Here is a 22,398-nt window from a genome sequence, read left to right as displayed (position 1 = left end):
TTGTGACCAGGATTACACAGAAACCACTGAATGGATTTCCACGAAACTTGGATGGAGGATGAGTCTGGGCCCATTTCAGACCCCATTAACTTTTGCTGCTGATTCAGATAAAGGAAAAAACTCCAGGAATTTTCTCTATTGTGGGGATGTGCTACTTTAATGATTTGAAATTGTAATAATTTTTGATAATTTTTCGTTGATCATGCGGGGAATTCCCGATTCGTATTAAACCTGACAAACAAAACAGTTCCTTGGTTAGTCCATAATGAGAATTACAATTACTTGCAGGGTCATACCGTATACAGTAGTTAAACTGCAGGTTTAAATATAAAAGCTACTAAATTAAGTTTTCACTATGGTTACTTAATAAGCCAAGAGGACACAGGTTTCACCAATGAAATCTTCTCACTTCACCCATTATTCACCTGAACATGTTGGATTAAGCCTCACGTGGATTGCGTCACAGGTTAAATCGATATAATACATTTAAATGTAATGACGCAGAATAAGGTAAAGGCAACTGTCAGCTGTCGAAATAAATGATGTGCTCTATAAAGAGATAATGTTTAATCCCTGCTGAATTTTTAAGATCCATTATGGTTCTGCCAGCTATAGTTCCTGTGATTGTGAATGGCAAAGTAAAGCCCTGATATAGGGTCAGTGTCCTCGAAATGCATTCTTTAAAAAAAATAAAACATGTTTGATGTAACTGTTAAGCCTTTTCTCATTTTTAAATACGTAACACTGTCACTTTTCCATCCTGACCGTCCCAGAAAAGAAAAGAACCAGGCTTATCTCAGTTTGCTTAGTTTGTTTGCTAGTTTATTTAACAACATGATTTAGGTCATATTTAAAGGATAGCTTAACTAATTTTACACACTGAAGTTTGTTTATGTGAATGAGTGATGTCACTTGAGTCAGTGTCTGTTGGTGCTGAAGCTGGAAAAAAGGAAATCAAGGATGTGTGTGTGAATTACAAAGAAGTGATCTTACCAACCAAACTGCCAGCTGTTGAGCTGCATTGTGGGAAATGTAGGCACCAGGTTTTGACTAAGAAGAAGAGTGTGTGGAATAACAACGCCTCTGGTTTCGCAGCCATTTTAAAGCCTCGTATTCTAAAAATGTGCATCTCGAGTCTTACATTTGCTTGTGATCATAGTAGAATTAGTCTTATCATATGGCTGAATATCAGCGTTATTGACTCTGAGGTCTTTCTTTACATGACTGTAACCTTCATCCTCTGAACTAAGACGTCATCACTGCTCAGTTTGAGCCTTTCTCCAGAAAGATTCAAGGACAAGGACGGTTTGGAAGAGGACTTGCACAGAGCTATTTCTAGGGGAAACAGGTATAAAACAGATAAAATGTGTGTTTAGGTGGTGATAAACACTGAGGGACCAGGTGGAGGCTTGCTGACAGGCAGGAAGGCAGGTGGACGGACGGACGGATGGGCAGGCGGGCGGGCAGGAAGGCCCCCAGGCCAGGCACAGCAGTGGTGGTGGTGGTGTGGTGCGAGTGTGAAGTGAACGACGTCTCCTTGCCTTACTCACAGCCTGTGTGGACAGCATATCATTGATGGAGTGGTCATACTGCTCTGCCAGGATGGCCAGCTTACGGGTCTGCTCATCCTTCAGCCGCTTCAGCACGGCCTTGTGGTCCGACTTGGGCGTGTTCTCCAGCAGGTGGTTGCGCAGCGCCTTGTACTGACGGGTTTGGATCTTACAGGTGTCCTGGAACTGGCGCTTGATCTGTAGCTCTTTGGACTGAAGGAGAGAGGAGAGAGACGGAGGCAGCTGGGCTCAAGTGCTCCAGTGGTTTTATATACGAACATGCGGATGGAGGTGTGAAATTCAGAAAAACGAGTAAAACAATGTGACTTTTTAAGACATTTTTAACAACTTGCTCTCAGTTTTTCTAGCTGACATGACTCTGGTATAAATCTACCACATCAGTAATCACAACTGAAAGAATAAATACCTGTCAAACGCAGAGTCTTGGCCACCATCACAGCCACAGTGGCAAGGGTCTGTACACTCACACACTACGTCTGCCTTTGTTTTTAAAGTAGGACGAACTGAACACATTAAAACACGAGTGCTTCTCTGAGCGCTGCTGTTTGCACATCTCGCTGCTTAATTATTATTGTGATATATATCCGACAGTTGCAGATGCAGCATCTATGGCCGTCAGCTGCAGCTAAGGACATGACATACTTGAATTCAACTCACAAATACTGAGCCAATCCTCGATCACAAAAAGTGTTTGAAACTTTGTCATGGAATGAGAGTAAATGGATGCAATGATCGTATAGCGACGCAGGGCTTTTTTAGTCAGTAATTCCTAATAACATAAGAACAAGTATTGAAATAAAATGTAACAGACTGGAAAGTGTTTAAAGGGCCAACCCACAGGCTTTTTTCAATGAAAATAAGCCTTCAGTGCAAATTTCTGGGGAAATTATTAAATACAACAGAAAACACAAACAACTGAGAATAACTCTGAAGTTCTTTGGCACCTAAAGTGATAAAACATGTTTACATTATTATTTTTGCCATTTTTTCCAAGTTATAATTAAAAAATTAAGCACCCTTCTTTTGAGATATTTACATTGTGGATGCACTGTTTGTGACATTCTGGGTCAATACTGATGTTTAAAATAATTTGGTCCATAGCAGATCGATATTTTTGTTGTTATTTTGGGAAGCAAAGAAACCTACATGATAATTATAACTGAACTATGGTTTTTATTATCATTTCCTTACTGTACCATGAGAAACAAACTCTTCCTAATGTGTGATCCAGAAACATCTAGGTAAGATCTAAGGACTAGTTTTTATTTTCATTCACTCAAAACTAAACTTATGATTGGTTTGGTAAATATGATGATTAACCCAAAAACAGTCCACCTGTAAGAACTATACATGTCTTTCTTAACATTCTTTACCATATTTCAACTGTATATTTTGATTAGAAATAGCACTTAAAAGTCAAAATGCTGCTGATATTAATTTTTTTGCTGGATTTCAGACGAAGGGGAGGGCACATCAGATGACAACAGATATAAAAATGTGTGATGATACAGGAGGAATGTGATGAACGAAAAGGTAAAAGGGATCTTTTTTTTACATACAAGACGATCAGCTGATAAATCAGGGGAAAAGGAAACAAATGAAGACACGGTAATAATGGAAACGAAAATCATAAAAACAAACAAGACAATGATTTTCACACAAAAGAATTTATTTTTTTGTGTAAAGAAAAATCTGGAAGTATGACAAAATATTTGTTTGTTTGTTTTTTTTATCTATGCTTGCGAGCACGCAGCCATACAGTAAGCCAACACTCATGCAGCTATAATGAGAATAAAATAACAAAATGGCTGCCAAACATGATGCAGTACTAATCTGATAAATACTGCATAAATTAAATATATATATATATAAAAAAAAAAAACAACTCGAGGTGGTATAAACTCTTAGACGGTGTCACACCAAAACAAAACGGGATACACACATGTAAACATACACAGAGGATCAGGAAACAACTGATACTGGAACACAAACAAATCAATGGCAAATAAATTACATTCAAATAAAACAATGTTTGTTGTGAAATGTCTTTTTTTTTTTTTTTTTTTTTAAAGCTCAACTTCCTTAATACAGCTCACCCAAAACAAGTGCCCTATTCATTGTTCCCTCAGAGTCACATACAGTTAAGATCGAGGTTTCCTACTCGGTGATATTCCTCCATGAGAACAGCTCAACAGGGCAATTCTTCCTACATGAACAGCATTTATGAACAAAAGCATTTTACTCATCTTAACCAGGCTTCCCTTGCAGATATGCACATTTTTAAATCCTTTTTCTGTCACTATACTTTCAGTTATATTTGGTTAATTTGACTTCATTCAATTAAATGTAAACATCAGAGCATTTTGGTGTTCAAGTCCTCAATTCTTCAAAAGAATAAGTTTATAAAACGGCACTTTAAACTGTCAAGTTTTGGTCCGAATGGAGAGAAAATGATCAGAAATGGTTTTAATAATCGATTAATTCTTTCATTAATCTTTTTTTAAAACAAAAACACTGAATGAATCACAGGATTTTATGCTTGCTTTCACTATGTATGTTTATCAGTGTAAACTGAATATCTTTCTTTTGGTCAATCAAAACGAGATATTGGATGACATCACATTACACTTTCGGAGGTTCATTGACAGTTTTTCAGTATTTTTTGACGTTTCGAAGGCTAAAGGTTTAACAGAAGTGATCTGTTCTCCCAAATGTGGTATCTTTAACATGCTCTTTGGGACAGTGCACAATAACAGCTGTCTATTTCTGGATATCCTCTTCATATGATAGTCTCAATTTTAATGTTAACATTCAGTAGTTGCGTCAATCTTTGGACTTATTTTATGATTGCGTGTCTCAAAAGATTGTCTATATGGCTTCATATAAATTACACTGAAATATTAAATAGTTTTTTTTTGTTTATATTGTACTACTCCAGAGTACATCAGTTTCCACTATCCATCTGCTATAAATTTAGGATATGTTACTTCACAACAGACTATTAACATGTGTGCAAACTGTTGTAACTAGGCACTCAACTGGTATTCATATGATTATCAAAAGGGGAATTATCTAAATGTTTACACGGTAAATCATAAGATTATTGCGTTACGTGCAATAAAAAGTGTATGTCTGACTAGAATCAGCTGTAAATGACATTTATTGATGTCTTAACATGAAAAGAGGAAATGGACAGGCTTCATGTTGCAGCTTGGCCCCAACTTGATTATTTTCAAGTCAATCTGGCTAACAGTTTTCCATTTTGACTTCCCAACATTAATGACGTCCTACAGTGGTCCCAGATATTTCTACTTAGCTGTTTATTGCACTTTTATACTGACTGGGAGCTAGTGTTCAGGGTGATGTTAGCAGAAGTATTTTTTTCCTACGCTTCACAGTATTCAGCTTTGGGGAGTGAATTATAGCCCTGACGCTACGCAACACTGTAATATTTGTTCTAAGCACTGACATCACAGTGTGCCCTATGAAATAAGACCACTAATGAAGAAAAAAAAAAACCACAAGATTGCACAAAAACGGTCTCAAAAATAACCATAAAAATAATTGTCTTACAAATTAAGAGCAAAATAATAAAATTAAAGACACTTAAAGGAACTTTTACAAAAAGCACAATAATGAAACATTAAAACTTCACTAGGTTTTTGGTACAGTAACCGTGGGTTCAGCTGCATGTTAACATCTGCTGAATCGACAGTACAGCTTGTGTGCACACATGTTTGGATAAGCTTTGACAGCCAAAATCACTTTCAGCCAGCGCACACTGATATAAGTGTGCAGGGAAAATATGTCTCATCTTGGGAGATGTGTGACCAAAAACCAGTTTGGGAATCATGTAACAAGAGAGACACATGGACCCAAATCAAAAAGACACACAGATGATGGTTGAACAATGGAGCATGATCATGGTCACACAAACACACACACCACCAGCACACGTGTCACACTCTTTCCTTTGTCTCACACTCTTGCTATCTCCATGGCCGTACTTTCGACCTGACAAACCTTCCAGACGAAGTTCGCCTCAACCCGCACTCCCACCTCGACTCATCTCGAAAACTCTTCTCCCTCTCTACCCTCCTCTGCCTCTCCCTCTCTCTCCTCCTCCTCTCCCTCTGCCTCCTCTCTCTCATCTCCCTGGGCAGCAGTCGGGGCAGCCTGCTCGGGATTTCCTTCTTCACGAGCCCCAGAGTTTGGAGTTTGACTCTGATATTGGGCGGCAGCTTTATAAGGAGCTGTCTGGCTAGTTTTAACACTACAGAGTTAGCCAGGTCTGCCAGCACCCCGAGGGGGCGTCTACTGAACCGCCTCACCCACAGAAGGCCCTTGGCCAAGGGAGAGGTGTTCGTGCAGCGAGCCTGATGCTCTAAAGGCAGGCTTTTCAAGGGGACAGGGATTTTGGACTGGCGCACACCCCAGTTGCGCCCTGCTTTCGGAAACATCTCATAGAGGTTACGCTCAGCCATACCGCCAAGGACTGACTGGCACATGGTGAACAGGGGCCGAGGCAGGCGGAACAGGACGCGCATGCAGAGGCGATTGACTTTGCGGGGTGCGTGCTGGAGGAAATCACGGGCTGGCCTGACAACCAGCACCACCACCAGATACAGAGAGAGGAAGATGGAGGGAGAGCTGAGGAAGGAAGCTGATATCAAAATCATGGGGATGTAATAAATCCCCAAACTAAAGGACAGACCTAAACTGAAGAGGCCACTAGCCCAGAGGCTGAGCGTCAGGTAAGTGGAGAGAGACAGAGAGCAGCAGGAGCGAAGGAAGAGGTACGAGAAGAAGAGCGCCAAGAAGGCGAGCTCGGCGGAGAGAATGACGGAGGCCACCGAGGGCAGAGGGGGAGAGCGACGGAGTGAGAGGAGGAAGATGGAGAGCAGCAGCAGAGTGAGGTTGGAGGGCTGGGCAGCGGCTGAGAGCGAGAGCAGGAGGCAGATGGCGTGAGAAAAGAGTGAGGGAAGAGAAGTCTGGGCGGGGGGAGGGGGAGGAGGGGGTGAGCTGGGGATGGGCTCCAGCTCCTGAGTGTCCGGGAAGTAAAACTCGGACAGCTCATCGATGTTTCGCTCGCGGAGCCGTCTCTTTTCTAGGGACAGAGAGGAGATGAGCTCTGACGGACAGCCGTCGGCCACACCTCTACCCTCCTCTTCCTCGTCATCAGTGTCTACATGTGTCGTTTTACTGTGCTCATCCTCGTCCTCCCACTGCACTCCCTCTACTTCTCTCACCTCTGTACTTTCTTCACCGATTTTCCACTCCTCTTCTCCATCCTCATCTTCTCCCTCAGTAATTCCCTTTGGTTGATTGTCTTCATCTACCTCATCTTTTCTTTCTACCACAGGGACACTCACAAGCTCCACCCCCTCATCGCTGAGTTCTAGTACTGCTCCATCAAGCTCATCCTGACCATCATCCATCTCTTTAGCTACCACCTTCTCCTTTTCCAACTCCTCCACCTCCACCTCCACTTCCGCCTCCCCGCTCAGCCCCCCTGCAGCCTGGCCCTCTCCCTCCTCGGGAGACCCCGGGCCCTGGGTGCCATCACTCACTTTGAGGCTCTTGGGCTGCTGGCGGACCTCCACAGCGTGTTTCTGACGCAGCTCCTGCTCACGTCTCTTGTTATACTCCATCTGGTTGGTGAGCTCCGTCTGGTGCTGTGTACGGATCAGCTCGGCCCGCGTATGCTGCACCAAGCCCAGCTGGCGGAACTCCAGCTCCTGGGTGGACTCGTGGTGCCGCAGGAGCATGGCACACTCCAAGTCCTTCAGAGTCTGCTTCTTGTTCAGTTCCTGGGGAAGAGGAGAGGATGATGAAGAGGCGGCAGAGCGAGGAAGATTATTAAAGAACACACACAACAAAGTTTAATGTATATTTCAACTAAAAGATATATTATACACATTTAATACTGAGTATATATATATATATATATATATATATATATATATATATATATATATATATATATATATATACATATACACACACACACACACACACACACACACACACATTATATAAATAAAGGAGTTGATTCAGCTCATGATGAACGAAGATCCCCATCAATGTTTAGGCATTTCCTAAATTATATATTTAAGTAGTTTGTTTCATCAAAATAAAATCAAAACTATATCTTTGTTATAATTTGCTACCTGAGGATGATTTAGTGATGTTAAACACGCTTCTCTTGCCTAACTTTGTCTTCGTTGTTAGTTCTACGGATGAAAACGGAATTCAACTGCTACCTGTTTCAAAAGTGTTTCATGGAGATGTGAATTGTTGATCCGACCATCTAAAAATGGTACCTCTCGGAGCAGATCCTGCTCCAGGTTGTGGCGTGCCAGCAGCATCTTCCTCTTATACTGGCGACACTGTAGTTCATAATACTGCCTCTGCCGTCGCAGCAGGCCCGCCTCTTCCTCCGCCTGCAGCTGTTGCAGACACTCCTTCTGATGCACCAGCCACTCTTGTTTCTCCCGCTTTGGTGTCGACTGGTTCTCGTTCAATTCCTTGAAGGGAAATAAATTAAAAGAGATGACCAGAAATCCCAGAGGTATAGGATAAAAAGGAACGATATCAAGCTGAAAGATCTAGACCAGTGGTGTCAAACTGATCCAGTAAAGGGCCAACCAAGGTTGGTTGGAATGAAAACCTGCAGCCACATGGCCCTTTACTGGATCAGTTTGACACCACTGATCTAGACTGTCTGTGTCGTGTAGGAGCACCTCTTTGAGCTGCTCTTTCCGCTGCCGATACTGCCGTTTCTGGGACTCCAGCAGACTGGTCAACTCCTTCTTCTGCTGGGCCAGTATGTGCTGCTGGAACTTCTTCTCCTCAGTAAGGACTGCCTTTGTCTGAAAATAAATAATTAAAAAAAAAAATGATGATGATGATGATAATAATAATAATAATAATAATAATAATAATATCAGTCTCATTGACATCAGGGGTCTAAGAAGCACACAAGTGGTAAACTTCCTTCATCCCTCCTCCTGCGGCTCACCTCCTTCTCCATTATGACCTGGTGCTTCTTGGACAGTTTCTCTCCCTCCATTGAAAAACTGTTCCTCTGATTCTCCAGCTCTTTGTCCAGTCTCAGCTGGTGCTCGTCCATCTCTGACTTCAGCTTGTTCTCCAGGCCCATCAGCTGCTTCTGATGCTGCCGCCGCATTCGCTTGTAACTGTGAGGAGACACAGAACAAGAAATTAGCTAGAAAGAGACAGGGACAGATCATTTTCATTTCTAACAAGATTTTCAATGAAGGTTTTCTTTGAAGTTCAAGCATTAAGGCTGTTTTATTTCCATTATGATTAGGAGCAACACAAATAAACTTGACCGGCGGTTGTTTTCCCTTCCCTTTCAATAAAAACCCTTATTTGCCATGGCCACCTTACCCTGACATCTGCTCTCTGAGGGCCGAGCCCTGCTCATGTTCCTGGATCTGACGGGTGACGAGCGAGGCGGTTCTGATTGTGGCAAAATGGTCTCTGCCTCGACGACGCCTCCCTCCCCCTCCTCCTCCACCTCCACCACCACCGCCGCCGCCGCCACCAGCGGACGAAGCTTCAAGTTGTGCATCAATCTCCGGCTGATAGGGATCGTCGTAGATGTTGTCATGGCTCTACAGGAGACCAAGGAGAGGAAGAAAAGACGTAAGTTACATTGTATGTTTAACCGACTCATCTTTTAACAAAATCTTAAAAGATTACCAAAACTGTTCATTTAACTAAATATGACTGGTAGTTGCTGTGTGGTGACTTTCTTCTTCTGCACGGTAGGTGGCAACACAGACATGTCTACTGTGCATCTGCAGGTCAGAACTAGTGCTTCCATTGCCTTCTACTTCCTGTAGGTGGTGCAAATCTGCATGTGTATAATTGGTCCCTGTAGATCACAGGTGGCCAATATACACAGTAGTTTGTTCAACTCCAGCATTTAAATAAGACTGATGTGATGCATCAGGGTGTCAACGGTATGAGACACTTAAATTGCATGCTTTTTAAGACATTATCAAGATCACAAAATGTCTTATTCAGAAGATGGATAAATTAAAATTAAAAAAATGTTTGTGGCCATGAAGAGCTTTCAAACTCATATGTAAGACTTCTTTTATGTCTTTCAGGACCTACAATTCATAAAATATTCACATCTATTACATTTGATACATTTTAAGAGGGACTTGTGCATCATCTAATGAGTTTTACTTCCATTAAGATATTATCAGTCTTGAGAAAAGAAAACCAGTTGGTTCTCTCTTTAAATGCTACACTTGATGTGAAACTGATGGTCATTTGGGGGTTTACAGGAGACGTGACTTTCGCACTCCCACCTACAGACATCTTGACATTTGTACTGACCAAGGGCTTGTGCAGGACGGAGCTGTTGGAGGTGACGGTGTGCTCTCCCTCCTGCATCATGGCCATTTCCCCGCTGTCGTCAGAGCCGTCTGCCAGGCTGTTGACCGAGCTGCTCTGGGAGCTGGCGCTGATTGACATGGATGGCAGAGAGTGGGAGCTCTCCATGCTGTTGACTGTGCCGGTGCGCAGCATATACTGCTCCACATCCTAGTGGAGAGGAAGAAGAGGATGTGTAGGTGAAATGGTTAAAAGGTTCTGGGAAAGGACAACATTTTAAGGATGGTGAATCTGTATGTCTTATGTTGATAATATGTGAAGAAAACCCTTCTGAGCAGACAGAGCAAAAATATTAAACATACTAACAGGGACACAAGTGCAGCCCCACATTCTCTGAATTCCTTTGTTTCCTTTTGGGGGGAACAGCCAACTGGAATTAAATGCTGATGGAAACAAAGGCCTTTGTATGGAGAGGAAGGGGTCTCAGTTCATGATATATTGAGAAGTACAATACAAAGGCAGGATGGATGCTAAAACCAGCTGTTTGCCCTCACAGACTCTGAAACATTACTACAGGAACTCTGTGATTAAAGTCTAAGCAGCATTTCCAAGTGGAATATGCAGTCATGAACAACAGACCACTACAGGCTTTTCATCCAGGCTTTTCAGATGTGTTCTTGTTCCATTCTTGTTAGCAGGAAATGCAAACTGCTTTACTCAGACCATCAAAAGCAAACCACTATCATATCAGTGCAGATCGGGGCATGTTTCAAAGGATCGGCTGATAAAGAAAGCTGAACAAATGCCCATTTATGACATACAGCCTCTATGGTGCAAGTTTTGTTTATACATTTGAGCGTGTGAACGTGGATGTGTTTGGCGCAGTGGTGCGAATGACTCAGAGCTCTCACACCCAGATTGGCAAAATTCAAGATTTGCTCAATTCTCTCTCTGCCTCTCTCTTTTTCATTAGCAAAGACCAAACACGTTCAGGTAGTAGCTGGATGTTGTATTGCTGGCAGCAGGTGACATCCGTTTATCCTTAATTAACATTAATACCAGTGGGTAATCAGATTACTGGCCTAAATAAAGTTGTCTAGTCTTTTGTGAGGGAAGAAGCTCCACTCTGTGACACTGCTGTGTTATGAGTGTTTCTGAAGCATTCACAACTCTAACAGAGAGATAAATCTTTTCAGGAGTTACTTTCTCCAGTTCAACTTTTATTCATATCACTTCAGGACATTCGGTTTTCAATCAGGCAGCTTGTGAAAAATGAGGAGTGTTACTTTTAAGAGGCTACAGCTGTTAATTTAATATGATTTTAGTCATTATTTATTCCATGTGTCTCTATTCTGCCTGCCTTTTTAACCTCATATCTTTTCTTCCTCCTCCTCCGTCCCATTCTTACCTCTTCCTCATCGCCTCCCTCTGGTGCGGGACCGTTGTGTGCCTCATGGAAGAGGATTTTCTTCATCTTCCGGTACTGAAGGTTGTCCAGCTCGCGGACAGCATCCTTGGTGCGGGCGATCAGGTCCATCACCACTGTCATGGGACGCTCTCTGCATAGGAAATGGTGCTGGGTAGACAGTAAGGACGACATAACGGGGGGAAAGAAAAAGAGAGAGATGGGGTGAACTACTGAATAGTCACAGGATTCAGAGACCAAGATCTTGATTGTTTCCTCCTGTAGAGGGACCATTTCACTAAAACATCTATAAATAATGTAGCAGAAAGGAGAAGGGGCTCCTGCAGCCTCTTCTGTCAAGAGGCGATCATTCCCAGTTGACTCTTGTGTAACTTCATGCCTTTTTTATTGATCTAGTTGGTGCAGTGCAGTTTTGACTCAGCACAGCACGTAATAAAAGTATAAAAGTGTTTACTTCAAATGAAAAAATCTGCGACAAACACTGTCACTATGGATTTCAATTGATCAAATTAGAATATGTTGCACAAATAAGTTTCTATGAAGCATCATTTTAGCACAAAATTGCAAATAAACCAAACTACACTTCCTACTTCCTGATGATGATCACACATTACACCTCCACACCCCTTTGATATTTCCCCTTTGAAGTTCAAGTGCTCGGCAAATAATTTGTTTCCCCAACAGCAACGAACTGACCTGCTTGTTGTGCCAGGGCAGACTTATGCCAACTGGAGCAACGACCGTAAAGAGAGATAACTATAGCATTTGCATTTGGTTCCAAGTGAAGAGAAAGGGGAGCACTTCGTTTAACATTTCAGATTTCCTCTTGTATGATCACAAAGACGCTCCCTGACAAAGAGATGGTCACATGTCTCTGGCCGGCCTTCATGCATGACATCAAACAATTCTTTTGACGCTTTGTACCTTGAGCAGCACATCAGAGGTAGGTCTGTCCTGGGCGATCTTCTGCAAACAGGAGTCCACAAAATTGCGGAAGTAATCCGACCTGAAAATGATAAAATTGTCACTATAAAAGAAGCCTGTGTGTTACATATGCAACAAAGATTCATGAATTTAATTGGTCTAACTATTAACATTACTTAAGTGATGTTGAAATATATCATTTAAAAAAAAATTTCCTAGTCCACAAAACATTTCTGGAATTTCAAAGCAAAAGATATTGCAGAATTTCCCTAAACAACGTAAGCTGATCAAGAACTTTTTAAAAAGGTAAAAAAAACAACAACCCCAAAACAAACCCAACAAAAACATACAATGGCTCCATACAGCTTTTCCAACATAATGAAAGTCCCCTAAAGCGCTAAGATCCTACTTTGATTTGAAAAGAAGTGCAACCACTTTAGACGGAGTGCCTGATAACATCTTTAGCTTGATACCTACAGTAAAGACTTTGTCTCAAAAGGATGACAGTGACTTCTTTTCAGATCAATTTAAGATCACAGGGTTTTTGGAGACTTTGATTATTCTTAAAGAGCTGTGTGGAGCCATTTTCAAACAAGTCTCTATATGCTGTTTAGGAGAATGCTACAATGCTGTTTTGTTGTGAAGCTCCAGAAATGTTCTGTTGATTATAAAACCTCCACCCGACTTTCCATTGGCATGAAGTTGAGTAGATAATGATTACATTTTTCTTTTTTGGGTGAATGTATCCTTTAAAACCTTTAACAGATGCTTATTCTGACAGCAAGTTGAGGCATCACAAGTTTTATTCTGTTTACCAGGTTCTTTTAGTCTATAAGGAACAGAAATATTACTTGATCTGTTATTCTTGATTTACTGAGATCTGAAAGGACCAAATGCTTCAGACAAACTAAAAGAAACTGAATGCAAGTGGCCTTTTCTGATAATAGCTCTAAGTTAATTCAGATATTTTAATCCTCTCATCAGCACTTTGCCAGCAACGGTTCCTAAAATATGTCAAACTTGTCTCAAAACATCGTAAATTCAATCAATCCTCAACCTTTTTAAAAGCAGGATGTTGTAAGAGCCTTGATACTTTTGGAAGCTCTTTTACAAAAGCAACATCTATAACATAATCCCAAGCAGCATAAATGAAAACTCACAACGCAACAAAAGGCTTATTTGCCTAAAAGGACATGGGCTGCTTAGGGCCGACGCTCACCAGTGATTAGACTGCAACACAGGGCTCTCATTCTGGGCGATGTGGTATAAGGCACTCATAGCATTCATGTTGAACAGAGGAGGCTTCCTTTCCGCTAGAGAGTGACAAAGCACGACATAGCATGACAGACACAGAGAGTGGCAGATAAAGAGCAAGAAAGAAAAAAAAAAAAAAGAGGAGGAGAAAGCAAACAAACGGGTTGGATGCTTTTGGCTCTGTGAACACATAAAAACACATTTGTGGACCATTTACTAGCTGTGTCTTACCCAGCTCTATGCAGGTAATGCCAAGTGACCACACATCCACCTTCCCGTCGTACTGCCCCTCGTCCATGGCCAGGATCACCTCAGGGGCCATCCTGCGTGGAGGATACAACACAGCAATTCAGCTATTTCCAGCTCTTTTTTTATTTGATCCTGGACCAACAGAGAGCACTACCTCAGGGCTCACTGTCCTCCCAAGCGTCTCACATGAATAGACATGAGCACGATGAGGGCTAGGCTGCCTCGTGTACAATAACAACAGTAAACTGTAGCTGATGAACGCTGGAATACGACGCCCTTGAGGGAAATATGCGGGTACGGAGAAAGGATCAGTTGACAGTAAAGAACTCAACACTCAAATATGAGTGATATACGATACAATGAAATCACTTCATCACTTCATAGTTTAAATCTTAGTTAATCTGCCGACTGAAGTTTGAACGTTGCTCTGCTGCATGTTTTGAATGAATTTGACTGTCAGGCCGCCACACCTTGTTGGTTTTCGCTTCACAAGTGTAACAACACATGAAGCACAGAGAGAGGCAAGTCGTCGCTACTTGAAGTCTGCTGTTGTGCAAATAAAACTAGGGATCCACCAGTCTATGGGCCTCGGCTTATCTGCCAATAAAGTGTAATTCTCCAAAGCCAGTGGCCGGTGTTGAAACAACAGAGACCACATTATTAGAGGCAGTAAACAAACGCTTAATTCAGATGAAGTCCAATCCCATATTCTAGACTGCGGCCTTGCTGGATTATAGATGTAGGGTGCACTACTTTGATGAGTATATGTTAAACCTGTGCACCCAGAATTTCCATATTGGTGTTATTATAGACAGATTATTCATTTGCAACAGCTATGTAATGCATTTAAATTCAGATATTAATAAAATAGTTTTAATTGTGAGTGACGGGATCTGTCATTACTCACAGGAAGAACAGAACAGGAACTGTTCAGTTACTGCTCTCTCTCTACACTGATACTGCGTGGGGGCAAGTTAGCGGTGAGAGGAAAAAACGTCTTTTTCATCATGGTTAGCGCCAGCTGTGAACATTGATCAAAAAAAGCATCTATAAAAAAACAAGACAGTGGTCAAAACAAAGTAGCAGTAGCTTAAGGAGTGTTTGTTGACCCATAGTGGTAAACCACACTTGCTGTTACCGTGGCAACCAGGACCGTCTCTAAACCAAGCAGGACTGGACTCTTCAGAAATACGACTTCAAAAACATCTTTCAAGTGTATCATGATATGTGGACCTGCTTGATAAGGAATACTACACAATGGCTGACAACTGTTTGTGTTTGGAAAAGCTGATTACTACTGACATGAGCAAGGCGCAAGCTTTTCTGGATCATCATTTTGTTTGATTCCTATTAATCCAGCTGGGGGTTACTTCTCAAACCATTATCTAATGACAAGGATGACACCGCTGTGAGAAAACATCTAACATCTTACCAGTAAGGTGTTCCCACAAAGGAGTTGGCAGGGGCAACAATGGAGGCAGAGCCAAAGTCTCCCAGTTTGACCTGACCTGGCTCTGTTAGCAAGATGTTTCCTGCCTTTACATCCCTGTGAGACACAAATGATCAGATAACAGAGAATGACTGGTCAGGAAAAACAGTGAGTAAGACAAAACACACTGAGACATATAAAAATGTATTGTTGGAGGCTGGGGAGCAGCACGATGCACCCAAATGTGCTACTGAAAAGTGTGTGAGTACATTCACCATTGCATAAGCTTATCTTAGGCAGCACAGTTTGTGCTTTCTCCCCTGTATTTGTTTTGTCTCCTCTCAGAAGTGTGGGCAGGGAGAGCAGAATAGATACCGATAGTGAGAAAAGGAATGGGGGGCTACCTGTGAATCATGTTGTGAGAGTGAAGATACACCAATCCCTGCAATGCACCATGGGTTATGGCAGCTATTTCCACTTCCTGGAGGGGCTTTTTGTGGACTGAGAGAAGAGAGATATTAGACAGTATCAGGCACCGTTTATGTGAAACATGTAATTAACTCAATAGGTGCTATTAATCACTCATTTATCTGTTCTTTTGCACTTACCTTCTAGGAGGTCAGAAGCTGAGCCCAAGCAGTACTCCATCACCAGCTAGGAGAGAGGCAGAGGGTGTGTTAAAAAAATAATAAATGAATAAAAAAACACCAGCTATTTTAGGGAGCCTAACCCAGGAGAGCACTTGATGTTAAGGACATTTTTCACACTTGAACCGAATGGAAAGGTTGGTTTTTTTTCGGACTTCAGGCACTTTTCCCAGAGAGTTCAGTACAGTTATTAAAGTGTGAGAGCTGATGGTGAACGGTAGAGCCCAGAAAAGTGCTGTCATGTCCAAATCAAAATGGAGGCCTGAAGCCTCCACATAGAAGAAGCTGATCGACATGACAACCAGCACCAGCAAATAATGTCTTACCACATTAGGTAAATTACTGTAAACAGGAATAAAGGTGCAGATGAATGTTGAATTTTCAGGGCAGAACATCAGCGATTGGTCAAGCACACATCCTGTGCTGACGATATCTTGCAAACCATGTCATAGAAAAACTACAATGCATATTAGGACGGGGGTCTCTTCATCTCTTGTTGTCTTTTAAGTAATGCTTTGTTGTTGAAGGCGTGAATGACAAAGAAGTGAAAGAAATAAAATGGGTAAAGAGGAGAAATAAAACTTGATCTGATAATGGTTTCATGGCGGTTACGTTCCAAAGCAGAAATAAATAACCATCAAACACTCAGCACATCGTTTACTGTGGAGACAGTGGTAATGGAGTTTTCTTCCTCCCATTTTTTTCCATTGATCACAGCAGAAACATCAGAGTCAAGCAACGATAAATACAAAGAACTACAAGATAGCGTATGTTTTTGTTTCAGTGTTTGTTCTGTATGTCACAGGGACCGAAGCAACACCACTAACAAACTGAAAAGCCTCTTTTGTACGTGCATTTCATAAATGTGACACAGACAGCACACAGAGCTGCTGTAGATATGTAGAGCACAATCTATTTACACAGACGCAAACACACACACACTCACCCATGCTGTGTGCTCTCTCAGGTAGCAGCCACGGTACTCAACAGTGTTGGGGTGGCGCAGCTTCTGGAGGAACTTCACCTCCTTGACGATATCCTGCCATTTCTGGAGCAGAAGCAGAGACACAATCATTGATGAGCTGACCTGACGAACTGATCTTATGTATAAAATCCTGTTTATATTAATGATTAGCTCCTACCTCATTGGACTGCTTGCCACTATAGGACATCTTCTTGATGGCCACCACCTCATTTGTGCGGATGTCATGGGCCTAAAAGTGGAAAGGTGATAGAAAACAGACTGAATTAAGTCTTTCTGCGAGCAAAAATGTATCTGAACCAGTAGATTTGAGTGACAAAACACAGGGATTAATCAGTCATTTTTGAATCAGTCCCAACAAAGAAATCACTATTACATAAAACAAAGATTTCTGTGGGCTGAGCCTCCTTCCCTCCTCTCTTCTGCCCTCTCCCGTCGATCCCTTCATCCATGACTAGCTCCTTTTCACCCTTCATTACACAGGCCTTTACATCCCCCGCTTCAGAGTTTGTCCTTTGTCCTTGACTCACACCGTGCTTTTACCTGCCACCTTTCATCTTCTGCTGATGAGGTTTATCCACTTTGTGTTCTTATTGACAGTACCGTCATCACCATCATCTCCACCACCGCTACCGCCGCCAGCACCTGTCTAACTGACGTCTCTCTGAGCCACAACATCACTCTTATTATTGTCTGTCAGCCATTCTTCCTTGTTGTGATTACCTTTTCATACCATCAGTCACGTGTGACTGCATCTCAGTAATGGATTTTTTTGGGTTGTACCATCACTTGTGAATTACAAACTAAATCAAATTCTACTTTTTTTTGTCTATACAACATCAAAAACGTTTTTCCAAGGTGATATCCTCAAATGAATAATTTTGTCTGACCGCTATTTCAGAATATAATGATAATGATATGCATGAATACTTTCATTTGTATACTGCTACTTATAAAAAGTGAGGCAAATTCAAACTTTTGTTCAGTTTTGTCTTTAAGGTCTCTATATCACTATTAACTGAAATCAATACTACAACATCAAGTAATAAAGGGCTGATATTCAAAATTTTCTATGATATTAAGATCGCATTCAACACTTTAATAGCTGCTTTTGTAATTCATTTGGTTTTAGTATCAGGTGGCTAATAATTAAAAGCACAGGTGAGACATAGGCACAGGATACATCAAAATATTCTTAAAACTTTAAAATAAAATTGGTATCACCTAAAAAAAGGACTCTTAACTCAAATTAAGTAAGAAGCCATCACTTTTATGCTGCACTGACAAAAAACACACACTCACGGGCTAAATCACATACGAATGCCAACTATGGCACCAACATCGCAAACGGTGAAAAAGTAACTCACAAAGTAGACCGCTCCGAAGCTCCCATGGCCGATCTCCCTCAGGTCTGTGAAGAGCTTCTCAGGATCCTCCCTGAAGAAAAGCTCAGCCACCTCCGGGTCCTTCAGGCTCCCGGCCCGCACACTCGACGGCATGGCCAGCGCCTGGTGAGTGTTGGAAAGACATACTGGGTGAGCGTCTGCTATATTTGGGGGATTACCGACATTTGTGATGGAAATGTGAGCTGCCAAGGAAATATGGAAACCTGCGTTACTGCAATTACTCCATCTATATATCTATTGAGAGTTTTGCTTTTATAACATTTAAACGTTGTTAAACTCAATAAAGACTTGGAGTAAAAAGGTGTGTCACTTGTAATTAACGCTTGGATCTCTTGAGGCAATGATCCACATTGATGTAGCTTAATATCCAGTACTCTCAAGTGGTTGGCCTGTCATTCCTCCTCAGTACACTGTTGGAATACACTGGCACTCTAACAATTATAAGGAGCACCTTCTAACCAAAATTAGATACAGTCGTCCTCAAAATTATTCATACCCTTGTTAATTTTGTGATTTTTTTATTTTTGCGATGAAACTAATGCATTTTTGTCACGTTTGTTTATGAATTATATGTGACCAACAAGTGAAAGAACGACAACAATACACAATTCAAGAAACTCTTAAATTCATGGGTATTTTATTGTCGGATTACCAAAAAATGCCATGTTCAAAATTATTCATACCCCTGGCAATATCTCAACAAAAATGTCCCAAATGTGTTCATCTTTGTCCCAAAGTTATTTCATGATGTCTCATTGGAATGAATACCTTTTTTGTTGACCAAATGTTAAACAAGGTTAAAAAAATAGCATCTTTCCAGAAGAGTATAAATAGTGGGAAAGTGTTCAGGTCATTGTTAATCTCTGGTCATCATGGTAAAGAAGAAGGAGCTCAGTGAGGACCTGCGTCAGCATCTTGTGCAGGCCCACAGTGAAGGAAAGGGTTACAAGGCCATTTCCAAGCAGTATGGTGTCCCTGTCTCAACCGTCCAGAGCATCATCAACAAGCACAAGAGGTTCAACACTGTCAAAAACCTCAGTGGGCGTGGCCGAAAGTGTAAGGTGTCCCCCAAACTTGCCAGGAGAATCTGCCGAGAGGTCAACACCAACCCACGGACCACAACCAAGGCCCTAATTCAAACCCTTGAGCAGACAGGGACAAAGGTGTCACGGTCCACCATTGAGCGAGTTTTGCACAGAGGAGGTCTCCATGGACGTAAACCTCGGAAGACGCCGCTGCTCAGGAAAAAACATCTGGTAGCTCGCCTGGCCTTTTGTAGAGGTCATCTGAAGCAAGATCCCAGCTTTTGGTCAACCATCCTGTGGTCTGATGAGACAAAACTGGAGTTATTTGGCCATATGGATACCCAGTATGTCTGGAGGAAGAAAGGAGAAGCCTATAGACCAAAGAACACTGTGCCCACTGTCAAGTATGGTGGTGGAAGCATAATGCTGTGGGGATGTTTCTCTTCCAGTGGCACAGGCAATCTCGTCAAGGTCCAAGGTATCATGAAAAAGGAGGATTATATCAGGATACTTGATGAAAATGTCAAGGAATCTGCTGAAAAACTCAAGCTTGGCCAAAACTGGATGTACCAGCAAGACAATGATCCTAAACACACCGCCAAGGTAGTCAAGAAATGGTTCAAGGACAATGACATCAGTGTCCTGGAATGGCCAAGTCAAAGTCCTGACCTCAATCCAATTGAGAATTTGTGGCATCACTTGAAGACCAGAGTGATGGCGAGGAAACCAACCAACCTGACCCAGCTTGAGGCATTCGCCAAGGAAGAGTGGGCCAACATCCCACAGGAGACGTGCAAGAAGCTTGTGGACACGTACAAGAATCGTCTGGAAGCAGTCATAAAGAATAAAGGCTATGCCATTGACTATTAAATAAAGACGATGGACTAGGGTATGAATAATTTTGAACATGGCATTTTTTTTGGACTCCGTTAATAAAATACCCCAGAAATGATTTTTTAAAATTATTTTACATTGTTGTCATTCTTTCAATTGTTGGTCACATGAAGCTAAAACACAAATTTGAAAACAAGCATTTATTTCATCACTAAATGAAAAAATCACAAGAATCAGCAAGGGTATGAATAATTTTGAGGACGACTGTATATGTATTTCTCTGTATGTCAAAGATCAACATGTTAGTCTGCAGCTTGTTAGCTTTTCCACCCCACAGGGCTGAACACCTCAGTTCATGTGTAAAAAGCAAACCCTGCTCTACAGTTGCAACTAAACTGTGCAACACCGCAAAAATGCAAATCTGTGTTGCCTCAAATGGATGGAAAACATCAAAGTGCCCATCAGCTTCAAATGACCATCCATCCACCCACCTACCCATTCATTCATCCATCATCACCCATCTGTCTCTCTACCAAAAATATAAGGCCGAACAAATCTTGACATCACTGTATTTTTTCCGTCTTTTCACAATCAACATCACTATGTTCAAGAACAGTTAATTACCATAATTTCACCAGATACAGTCATAGGCAGCTTTTAGCTTCTATTGTGGAAGAAACGAACCACTGTTTCTGCTGCGCACAATGTTTTACTGAGATACTGAAATCTCCTAAAATGGCAGATGCAGCCATTGTTTTTTTTAAATGGTTTCTCTCGTTTTTCTCACTCATGTTGAAGCAAGACTGAAAAAAATAAAATCCTCGTCGTCATTGTGAGCCAAACAAAACAATCCTCTCTGATGAAGATTCTGACTGGTCATTCACTGGTACTTTAGCACCCTGCACACTCGAGGCCACGGCAGTTCGTTGGCAAGCACACGTGTGTCTGACACAGGTAAATAAAACAAAATCAAATCGGCCTGAAACACCAGGTGGTGTACATGGTTTGTCTCTAAGCTTAGTTATGAAAAAGCTAATAATTTCTAGCAAGCGGTAAAATGCTATGTGAGCCATGGCAGGTCTGATTAACCTCATTACACTGCGTGCTCTGCATTGTGACTATCGCACATATCAAACAAATCAATCATAGTATAACCAATGGTAGAGAGAAGAATCCACCACTAAATCGGTGTACAGTGCAGAACGTACGATTGCCCGATTCTGGATTTCTGAGGCTGTAGCTGACATTTCGAAATGAAAAATAAGACATGATGATGAATCAGCTGATGGTATTCTTTAAAAACATAATCTTCAATCTTGATACAGGTCCCTTGCATTAGTTTTTTGTGACAAACTAAGCGGGACATTTTAAAACATCAGCCTTGATGATTTATCCTTCTGGCTCTTGTACAGAAATCTCTCTGAAAACCAGCAGCAGGCCAAATTTCCCCACATAAACGTAAACTGCCAACCAGTTTAACAGGCCCAGGATTTGCCTGCTGCGTAGGAAACGGTGTGACCACAAGTTTTACCTTTGTTTTTAATGCGCAACAACCTGGAACCACTACAGAGTTTGATATCTGTCTGAAAAAAGGTCATCAGAGGCTTCCAGACAAATTATGGAAATATGACCAAGGGAGTGGTGTTCACGATCAGATACAGCATTCTTCATTCATATGTGTCTATGGTAAACTTAGATAAGGATACTAACGGATGAAACTGATCGCTGAATTAGTATTTTGTATTAATGCCTATAGGGTCAGTCAATATGACACAATACACCCTGAGATAACAGATATTTGTCATGTGTAGTGACACCAAAAAATGCAGCAGATAAAATTCAGAAAGAAATATTGTGCTTGCCTTCAAATAAGCTTGTTCATAATACTCTTTTTATTTCTTAAGTTGTGAGTAATTTTCAATTATATTGCATTACAAATCACAAAAACAGGATTCTTTTAATGACTGCACTATGATTTCTATAGTGCACGTGTGCTACTACATTTAAAAATCATTTTATGAAGTTGTTTTTTCGAGGATTTCGAGGCCTGATCTGTGTCGCTACAGGTTTTTGTATGATTTGAGTCTGTGCATGTACTCAAATATATATAACATAGGCCTATGTGTCATACTGATTCGATGTTTGTGATGCTTGAGTGCCAGCTTCTCCAATTTCAGGCCCCCGTTGAACAAGAAGGATATACTGAAGTTCAAACTCTTCCTAAAATGTATATATTAATTACACATGTATGCTTCTAAGTGTAGCTGGAGTTCAGATA

General features: G+C 41.5%; 1 protein-coding gene across 3 annotated transcripts in view; it reads right to left on the bottom strand.

Moving 5' to 3' along the window:
- taok2b (TAO kinase 2b) overlaps positions 1 to 22,398 on the bottom strand; it is a 28,018-nt gene that overhangs the window by 4,258 nt on the left and 1,362 nt on the right. The window contains exons 2-18 of one of the 3 annotated variants that reach the window (XM_037082512.1): positions 18,223 to 18,363; positions 17,016 to 17,087; positions 16,820 to 16,921; positions 15,835 to 15,880; positions 15,631 to 15,727; positions 15,230 to 15,343; positions 13,780 to 13,871; positions 13,514 to 13,607; positions 12,295 to 12,376; positions 11,353 to 11,520; positions 9,948 to 10,154; positions 8,985 to 9,211; positions 8,593 to 8,770; positions 8,315 to 8,443; positions 7,895 to 8,098; positions 7,142 to 7,381; positions 1,542 to 1,763 (exon numbers count right to left, since the gene is read on the bottom strand). In XM_037082512.1, coding sequence (XP_036938407.1) covers positions 1,542 to 1,763; positions 7,142 to 7,381; positions 7,895 to 8,098; positions 8,315 to 8,443; positions 8,593 to 8,770; positions 8,985 to 9,211; positions 9,948 to 10,154; positions 11,353 to 11,520; positions 12,295 to 12,376; positions 13,514 to 13,607; positions 13,780 to 13,871; positions 15,230 to 15,343; positions 15,631 to 15,727; positions 15,835 to 15,880; positions 16,820 to 16,921; positions 17,016 to 17,087; positions 18,223 to 18,354 — 2,406 coding nt within the window. In that variant the 5' untranslated portion in view covers positions 18,355 to 18,363. Of the gene's footprint in view, positions 1 to 1,541; positions 1,764 to 3,611; positions 7,382 to 7,894; positions 8,099 to 8,314; positions 8,444 to 8,592; positions 8,771 to 8,984; positions 9,212 to 9,947; positions 10,155 to 11,352; positions 11,521 to 12,294; positions 12,377 to 13,513; positions 13,608 to 13,779; positions 13,872 to 15,229; positions 15,344 to 15,630; positions 15,728 to 15,834; positions 15,881 to 16,819; positions 16,922 to 17,015; positions 17,088 to 18,222; positions 18,364 to 22,398 lie in introns of those variants that run through there. The other 2 variants (XM_037082513.1, XM_037082511.1) reach the window with 2 other exon arrangements.

The sequence above is a fragment of the Acanthopagrus latus genome, chromosome 20 (genome assembly GCF_904848185.1).
Source record: "Acanthopagrus latus isolate v.2019 chromosome 20, fAcaLat1.1, whole genome shotgun sequence".
Taxonomy (NCBI): domain Eukaryota; kingdom Metazoa; phylum Chordata; class Actinopteri; order Spariformes; family Sparidae; genus Acanthopagrus; species Acanthopagrus latus.
The sequence above is the reverse complement of the archived record's forward strand: the minus strand, read 5'-3'. Positions and strand labels throughout refer to the sequence as shown.